This window comes from Carya illinoinensis, chromosome 3 (genome assembly GCF_018687715.1).
Source record: "Carya illinoinensis cultivar Pawnee chromosome 3, C.illinoinensisPawnee_v1, whole genome shotgun sequence".
Classification (NCBI taxonomy): domain Eukaryota; kingdom Viridiplantae; phylum Streptophyta; class Magnoliopsida; order Fagales; family Juglandaceae; genus Carya; species Carya illinoinensis.
In genome coordinates this window covers 28,720,900-28,730,555 of record NC_056754.1, presented here as the reverse complement: position 1 = coordinate 28,730,555, position 9,656 = coordinate 28,720,900, and the positions used below count along the sequence as shown (strand labels likewise).

General features: G+C 34.7%; 1 protein-coding gene and 1 long non-coding RNA gene across 2 annotated transcripts; both read left to right on the top strand.

The window, feature by feature from the left end:
• The first annotated feature begins 4,978 nt into the window (after positions 1-4,978).
• On the top strand, positions 4,979-6,250 carry LOC122304694 (protein FAR1-RELATED SEQUENCE 5-like). The gene has a single exon (XM_043116959.1). The coding sequence runs from the start codon at positions 4,979-4,981 to the stop codon at positions 6,248-6,250; it is 1,272 nt and encodes a 423-aa protein (XP_042972893.1).
• A 638-nt stretch (positions 6,251-6,888) lies between these two features.
• On the top strand, positions 6,889-7,864 carry LOC122303996. Its single transcript, XR_006240883.1, has 3 exons — positions 6,889-7,302; positions 7,397-7,458; positions 7,566-7,864. It is a non-coding gene; the product is annotated as an uncharacterized LOC122303996 (long non-coding RNA).
• Positions 7,865-9,656: the final 1,792 nt, after the last annotated feature.

The following is a 9,656-nucleotide window of genomic DNA, read 5'->3' as shown; positions in this document are numbered from 1 at the left end:
ATTTAAAATATCTGTGATATGTCTTTCCATATCCCTAATATTTCAGTCCTAAACTTCTTTAGTTTCCTTTAGATGCATATGGGCTCCTATGCTTTGTGAATTAATTATTATTTTTTTCAAAGCTTTTTTCACTTGGTACTTTGGGGTGTAAAACAATTGAAAACCGGTTAGACCGACTTAACTGATGATCCAGTGACGTACCATAAAAATGGAAACTGGTCCAAAACTAATTTGGTAGCGGATTATATCTTGAAAATCGATTTGAACTGAATCGGACCGATATATATATATATATTAATTTTTATATTATATACAGAATACTTTTTTATATAACTTTTTATATAAATAGTATATATTATATGCTAAATTACTAATTAATATGACATGAAATTTTAATTTCAAATATAAAAATGAATATTAAGTTATTACTATAAACTTAATTTTGATATCTATATATATATAAATATATAAAGAGAAGTTTGTGAGAAGAAAACCAATTATTGTAACTAGCTCTCGAGTCTTAATTATGTAATGCCACATGTGTAAATGATAAATCGGAAAAACTAGAGAACCAAAAAGTTCTAGTTTTTGTGATGAATCAGTCTGTATTGATTTTAAAAGTTTTAAAACAGGTGTATATTGGTTCAGTTTTTAAAATTTTTCTAGAAGCATATGGAACCGAACTGGTTACATTCTTAATATTAAGATATATACCTTAATTGAGTTCCATTCCAAATTGAAAACTATAAACTTTAATAATATAGGACGCAAATTAATAGTTTTGGTAACTTGAAGTATAAATAGGAGTGTAATCGAATTTTTTTGGTTTTGGTTTGGTTTGGTTCGGTTTAGTTTTGTTTTTTCGATTTACTGTTTACATATGTAGTGCTACATAAGTTTCGTGATAAAGGGTTAGAATTGCATAATTAAGTTGTTCAAATGAATGATTTATTTTATCAAATAAGGATTGAACACTTAATTATGCATCAAATTCTAATATTGAATGTCAAATTAATTGATGCCAATATTTTTTGCACATCAAGGTCTCATATTTGCCCTTGAAATATTTAAACTATGATACCAATTCATTTATATATTGTAGGGCATTTATGGAAGGAAAGAAAGAATGGGACTCAAATGCAAGCACCACTCGGCAATACATATATGTAGAGGACATCACATGCACGTTGCAACACAGCAACCATGCAGCAGACCAATTATTCGAACCAGCCAAAAATAGATGCACATGCAGATGCAGAAATAAACTAGTTGGACCGAAAAGCTGGAAGAAGAGCAAGACATTTACGGAAAAGGTGTGTTGTGCGTGATTGAAGGAGAGTAGAATCAACAACCGAAAGATCAACAAGAACAACTGGAAGACTAGCTGGAGTGAGACAGCTTGAGTGTAGCTGGAATTTAAAGTATTGATTGGCACCGACTTGTGATATTGCTGGACGAAAGGTGAGCTGAACGTGGGCCATTCCAGTCAAAGAATCGGTACATGATTAGAATGAGATATTCCTTATGTGAGAGAAGCAGCCGGTGGATTAATTTGATTGGAGGGAGTTAGGATGAGTGAAAGTGCCGTATGTGAAAAGAGAAGGAGGAGTAGTGCAGCTAATTTTCTTAACCTTTATTCTTCACTTTCGGTTTGGCAGCAAGAGGTGGAGAAATTGAATTTTTCTTCTCTCTTTTTAATTCGGCTAGCAGCAGATTCTCAAGGATTTCTTTTGGCCTTACATTCGAGCAGCAAATTGAGTAGAGATTGGTGTGTGAAGAAAGTGAGGTGCCATGATTAAAGGGAGAATAAAGTAATGGATGAAGGAGAGGGGAACATGGAACCGAAATTAAGGAAATTGATTGATTTTTCAAGAGGCAAGTGGGGTTGTTCGGCTATTGCATTTTCTGCTATAAATAGAGGTTGGTTGAGGAGAGGCAGGGACACGGAGGAAGAGGGAAGAAAAGAGGAAAGTCATGAGAAAGGAAGAGAGCAAATTGGTTTCTTAGTCTTTATTGGTGGGAATAAATTCATGTGTTGGAATTAAATAGAGTAGGAACTTGTGAGTGTAGAAAGGGACATGTGAAGTGGTTGGAGTTGTATTTCTTTTCGCTTATTCATGTTTTTCTAATGGCATTGGGCTGCAACTTAGTTTCAATTTCTGTTTTATGCATTTTAATTATGTTGTGAACTTTATTCTTTCAAGGTTGACTAGATTCTAAATTTTGTTGTTTCTAAAATTGTTACCTAGTATTTCTTGTATTCCATTTTAGTTTTCTAATGAATAATATTTATATGATTTCTATAATATTTGCAATGAATTTGTTTGGCTAAATTTTCATACTAAGGTTAGAGGTAAAGTTTAATGATTTACATATTGTTTCCGAATCGACGTAAAATCTATTTTGCGAGCTTGATTGATTGAAAGATTTTTATTTGAAAAATTTGATTATCTATATACTCGTCTTGATTCATTGTGATTTCCGAATACAGTGAATGCTTGAGGAATCCCTGTGATATTCAAATAGATTTGTAAATGTTTTAATCATCAATCGTTCACGCTCAATCATAAGCGTCTGTTTTTCTCGATCTTAAATGCTAAATCTACCAATTAAACGGAATCATTATTCTAGTTTAATTGTAGTAAATTGATCGGAAACAATATCATAAATCATTAGACGGATCCTCGAAACCTTAGTCTTTTTCCATTTATTTTATCAATCTTCATTTGATAGTACGTTTCTTTTAGTAATTTCATTTTATTGTCTGAATTTATTTCTTTATCACAAAAGTCAATCCCTGTGGATACGATCCTGTAAGATACTACAACGCCTGTATACTTGCAGGTAAAACTGCACTAGATTTTTGATTCATTAATTTGAGTCAGAGTTTAGTCGCAACATTTCGCATTATAATATTTTCAACTCTAAACTTAATTGTTAGAATTTAATATTTATTATTAACCATTACTAATTCATTAATGTCTAATTATACTAGTATAATATAAGTATTGCCTAACTTATTAGTGACATTAATAGACTTGAATAATAAGATTAAAATAGTATAATCAGTGTCTAATTTACAATAGAATTAACATTTTCCTTTTAAACATTTAGCATGCAAGACAAAATTTATTTATTTGATTTTGTACTTATGTTCTTGTTTTTAAAACAACTTTGGTAGGAGGGCACGTGCCTAATTTCGAATTAAATTGCAATTTGAGGAAAAAAATTGATGTATTCAAAAGTGCTTGTCTTAGGGGTGAGCAAAAGTGCTTGCCTCATCCCTAAGGAGAGAAAAAGTGCTAGTGTGTGAAGTGCTTGGCCCATAACGAGCACGCTCGCACCCTGAGGGGGTGACCAAAAGTTATTGACCCATGAAAAGCAAGTAAAAGTACTCCGGGCCACGGAGAGTGAGCAAAAGTGCTCAGGCCACAAAGCACAAACAAAAATGCTCACCACCTAGGCAAACGAGCGTAATTTGGCACAAAGAAAACAATTTGGAAAAAGTTGTGGTCTAATTTGTCCGGTTTTGTAGAATTTTTGAAGCCGAACCGATTACACTGATTTTGTATTTTCAAAAACTGATTCTGCACCAGTTACCCGCTAAACTGGTATTTTTTTATTTTATTGGTTCGGTTTGGTTTTCCGTTTTAATCAAGTGTCAATTAATTAGGAAAAAATGTAACCAAGTCTAAAATTTTAACAAAACTATCAAACTGTCAAGTCTTGAATAAAAAGGTCCACAAGTATTGAGTTAATATATGCTGTAATATTATTAGTTTGAAAAACAAGAACTGAAAAGATAAATACAACACACAAGTAATCTAATTTTCTTTTATTTTTTTGGCTTCTAAAAGCTGGATTTTCTTTTCAGAAACTCTTCTAGGCGGTCACGCCGTTCTCCCTCAATAAACGGCAGCAAATAACAGAGTGACACGTCAGCCATCCACATTTAGTACACATGAACCGCATCACACACGATTGGAAAATTAAAACAAATGGAGCCGAAACCAGTCCATTTCCCTCCCGTCTATACTCAAATACTAGCGCCGCCGCACAGCCCTCCCTTGCACTCTCGACCGGCGATTATTTTCCGGCAAAACTGCAACCCCACACAACCATCTATTCCGGTGTAAAGTCGAAACTCGTTTGCACTCCAGACCGGCGATTCGAGTCCGGCAAAACTGCACAAGGAATAGTCTGCTATTCCGGTGTAACGGCGAAACTCCCTTGCAAACCAGACCGGCGAGACTGCCCCGCACAGCCTTCTATTCCGTCGTAGACCTCCAGCCCGCCCAAACTTCAGCACTGTCGCACCCTTCACAACCCGCACATGGTAAGTCTTCGCACAAAATTACAGCTATTCAGATTTGGGTTTTTCAGAGTGATTTTTTTGAATGGTTGTAGTGAGAATGATTAATTAATTAGAGGTAAAAATGAAATTAATTTTGAGATTTGGTTTTCAAATAGATATTTTTGAACTGAATGCTTCTTGTAGTGAAAATGAATAATTAATTTCACACTAACACCCTCTTGCATTGTAGTAGTGAGAATGGATAATTATCACGCTTTCAAATTAATTTTTCTTTTAATTTGACATTAAATACCCAATTAATATATTTTTTTTTGATGAATATAAATTGAGGTAAATGTTTTTGTGGTGTTTTGAACCAAGACCCTACACAGAAAATATGCTGGTGGGGGGGCAAAGCTAGAGGATCTTATAATTTATTAAGATTGTTGTTTATATTTTACATATTTCATCATATAGATACTGTAAAAAGTAGAGGATCTTTCAGCGATTAATATGTTGGGGATCTTTCAACCATTAAGTAGAAGTTGATGTAATGTTGAAGAAGGCAGAAATTTATTTCAAAGATTGCTACTGTTTTTAATCTTGTGTAAAACCTACAAGATAAGAAACTCTTAAAAATTAATTTGTTCCGACATTAAATATTTTTCTTTGTTTTATGTTGTAATGAAGGATATTCTGTCGAGTTCGAATAGTGATGAAGTTGATGTAATGATGAGTAGAAATTGCCGTGATATTGAAGATGATACTATTGAGACTGATTCTAGAGTGCAACAAGATGATATGAATGTGGAAGATTGTGTGAATGTGGAAGATGGAGTGGGTGTAGGAGATGGAATTAATAATATTTCCAGTTCAAGTAGTGGTGTTTTTGAGCCATTCGTTGGGAAGGAGTTTGATGAGGTAGAAGACGCCCAAGCATTTTACAAGGCGTATGCAAGACGAACGGGTTTTGCAACGAGGACCAACCATACTCGATTATCAAAAGAGGACAGAAAACTAATTCTAGTAGAGTATGTTTGCTCAAGGGAAGGATTTCGGCGTGAAAGTCAGAAACAAATTGAACGAAAAATTCCTGAACCTGCTGAAACAAAAATTGGGTGTAAAGCAACGATGTGTATAAAAAAGGATTGTGAAAAGTGGACAGTATGCAAGTTTGTCCGTGAACACAACCATGAGCTACTTACACCGAGAAGCACGAGTTTGCTTCGTGGACATAGAGGCGTAACACGTGTCCAAAAAAAACTCATTCTCACTTTAAATGAGTCCGGTGTACCGACAAGGAAGATAATGTCGGTGTTGAGCAAAGAATCAGGTGGTGATTTTAACATTGGATGTATTGGTAAGGACGTCGAGAATTATTTGGGAAATAAAAGAAGGAAATTATTTGAAGAGGGAGATGCACAAAGGTTGTATGCCTACTTTCTTGATAGGCAGTGTAAAGAACCTGGGTTTGTGTATTCCATGCAAGTTGATGAGAATGGGTGTATGGGAAGTTGCTTTTGGGCAGATGCAAGATCAAGAGCTGCGTATCAATATTTTGGGGATGTTGTCACTTTTGATGCGACATATTTGACAAATATTTATAAGATGCCGTTTGTCCCATTTTCAGGAGTTAATCATCATCACCAAACAATCATGTTCGGTTGTGCATTGTTAGTTAATGAAACAGCTGAATCATATATTTGGCTACTGAGAACATGGCAAGAGGCTATGCTTGGGCGTGCCCCTTCAACCATAATTACTGATGATGACAAGGCGATGGCGAAGGCCATTGGTGTGGTACTCCCAAATACAACTCATAGGTTGTGCCTATGGCATATTTTGCAAAAATTTCCAGAACATTTGGCACATGTGTATAACAAGTTTCCGGACTTTCAAAAAGATTTCCGTCATTGTATCCATGAGACAATTACGACTGATGAGTTTGAGCAATAATGGAGCTCAATACTAGGGAAGTATAGTCTACTAGATAATGATTGGCTGCAAAATCTTTATAACCGACGGGATAAGTGGGTTCCAGCTTACTTACGAACCACGTTTTGTGCTGGTATGTCAACAACTCAAAGGAGCGAAAGCATGAATAAATTTTTTAAAGATTATGTTCGTTCAAGCACGATGGTGAGTGATTTTGTGCATCAATATGAGAAAGCCTTAGATGCACGTTATTTCAAGGAGAAAGAGAAGGACGTGCAAACAAAATCGACACGGGCTGTTATGAAAACTTTATGGAAAATTGAATCAGATGCAGCCTCAGTCTATACAAGGAAGTCCTTCATGATCTTCCAGGATGAGCTCTTTAATAGCCAACGGTACATTCCAACCAAAGTTGGAAAAGAGGGTGAAAGAAGGATATACGGAGTCATACCGAATGGCAAAGAGCAACCTATTTATCATGTGACCTTGGATAGTGGAGATGCGAAGGCAATATGCACATGCCATATGTTTGAGTTTGTGGGGATTCTTTGTAGGCATGTTCTATGTGTCCTTGGGAAGAAATCGAAATTAGATATGTTGCCACATCATTATATTCTAGAGAGATGGACCATCAATGCTAAGAGTCGGGCCATTCTTGACATACCAAATTCCGATGGCCATGTAATGACACACGATGATCCAATGATGAGAAAAAGCAAGTTGATGATGCAATTCTATGATATTGCCGAACTTGGCTCACAATCACCACAGAAATACAACCACCTCTCTCTTGCCTTAGACAAGGTCCACAAGGAGTTGCTCTTTATGGAAGATATTGAGGGAGAAAAAAATATAGAAGGTGGAAATATGTCACAGAATGATTCGCAAGTGTTGAAATCCCAAGTTGTATCAAATTTTTCTCAAATTTTACAAGATCCTCCAAGGGTGCCAACGAAGGGCCGACCAAAAGCGTTGAGAGCAAAAAATCCGAAAGAGACTCAAAGCACGAAAAAAAGGCGTTGTAGCATTTGCAAGATTGAGGGTCATGCTAAGAACAACTGTCCTTCAGTAAGGTTGGTTCAAATTTTTCAAATTTGTGTTGAAAAATATAGAAGGTGTTTTAATCAGTACAAGTTAATTTTTTATAGTTTTTTATCTTTTATGTAGGGATCTTGGAAATACTGGTGGGAACATATCTCAAAACTTGGATCCGTCGGGTCAAACATGAGGTTGGTGCCATTAAATGATATGGGGATCGAATGTGATGGTGTTGTTTTTTAAATTATTCTTATCTGCATGTAATTGTTTTGTTTTGTGTTTTTTTCTTATGTTACAGTTAATACAAGGAAGAATTGTATTGGTTGGCTTAGAGATGAAGTTGGAGGATTGCAATGATGGCTCGATTCCGTAGGGTCAATGGAGATGTTCATTTTGGAAATGTGTTGTAATCGAATGTGATGGTGGAAATGTTATGTATTTATTGGATATTCAGATTTTAGCAATTTAGTGTAATGTTGATGATGTGCATTTCCAGATTTTAAGATTTTAGCAAGTTAGTGTAATGATGATGATGTATGTTTTCAGATTTTCAGATTTTAGCAAGTTAGTGTAATGATGATGATGTATGTTTTCAGATTTTCAGATTTTAGCAAGTTCAGAATTTCAGATTTTAGCAAGTTCAGATTTTTAGATTTTAGCAAGTTTTGATTTTTAGATTTTAGCAAGTTTTTTCCATGTTGATCATGTATGTTTTCAGATTTTCAGATTTTAGCAAGTTCAGAATTTCAGATTTTAGCAAGTTCAGATTTTTAGATTTTAGCAAGTTTTGATTTTCAGATTTTAGGAAGTTTTTTCCATGTTGATCATGTATGTTTTCAGATTTTCAGATTTTAGCATTTTCAGATTTTCAGATTTTGGGCAAGTTTTGATTTCCAGATTTTAGCATGTTTTTTCCATGTTGATCATGTATGTTTTCAGATTTTCAGATTTTAGCAAGTTCAGATTTTCAGATTTTAGCATTTTTCAGATTTTCAGATTTTGGGCAAGTTTTGATTTTCAGATTTTAGCAAGTTTTTTCCATGTTGATCATGTATGTTTTGAGATTTTTAGAAGTTGGGCATTTTCAGATTTTCAGATTTTAGCAAGTTCCATCCATGTTGATGATGTATGTCAACAACTCAGATTTTCAGATTTTAGCATTTCCAGATTTTAGCAAGTGTAATATTGATGATGTGCATTTTCAGACCAACCTGTTTTCTACCGAATGGCAAAGAGTTCATTGCTGTTTTCTACAAACAGATTCTGGAATAGACATTTGGCACTGTTTTTTACCAACAGTTTCTGGAATAAGAGCATGTATTTTGCACAAAGTCAGAAATTAAAAAATAAGTATCATTACATTTCTAACATAAGTATCATTACATCCCAAAAGTACTAGTATCAACAAAAATACAGGTGGTAATTCACAAACAGCCTAATACCCATAGGTTGTAACTATTGGCCTACATACATAATTGTTGCTACGATACAAGATTATTACAGCCCAAGTCAGTACAAAACAAGACCATGACAACAATAAAGCTTTTAGCGTTCCCTTATACTTCTTCTCCATAGCGGTAAATTTGGCTTGTTCAGTGATTACACGTTCTTGGTTTAATATGTTGTTCCTTCTTTGAGCTAGCTCTAACGTCAACTTGCAACATGTATTTTTAGTTCCATTTCAAGATCTACCCATTGAAAGAATCCACATTGCTTCTTGATTTTATAGTTTGGACAGTTGTAAAAGCGCCTGCCAAAACTAGTAGCCTTGCCCGAAATCCTTAGCTTAGATGGAATCCCACAGTAGCAGAATGGCCTCTCGAAACTGTCACTGCTGTCTTCGTATTTCATAATGCTTAATTCTGAAAAGTCTGTACTTACAAAAGAAAATTGTTAGTTTATCCTTTTTAGCAAAACCACATCATGGCATAGTACTTGATAAAAAGGAAAGTACAATAACCTCAATCTAAAGATCTGAAAAACAGTAGAAGAAAAGAGACTCAAACAAGATTTTAGCATACCCTTATTTGTCAAATTTTTTATACAAGGTGCTGGATGAAAACAAACTCAAAAAAATTATTTCCAAATTATCTGTCAAATTATTTACATGTATCTATTGAAACCAGGGTTGCACCTTGACATGTCAATTTAAAATTAAAATGAACAGGCCTTTTTGTCACAAAGGCTTATGCTAATACCCTAGCCATGAGCGAAAAATAAAAATCAGCAATGAACTCTTTCCACTGGTTTTTATACTATACAAGTTCAACTTCACCAACCATTGTCATTATCATAAGATTCATATCAAGCCATTCAGCCGACCCAACATAATTCCAGGCCTAACTACACCAAAAACAGGAGTGCAAGTGCTGGGGAATCCATTTCAAGA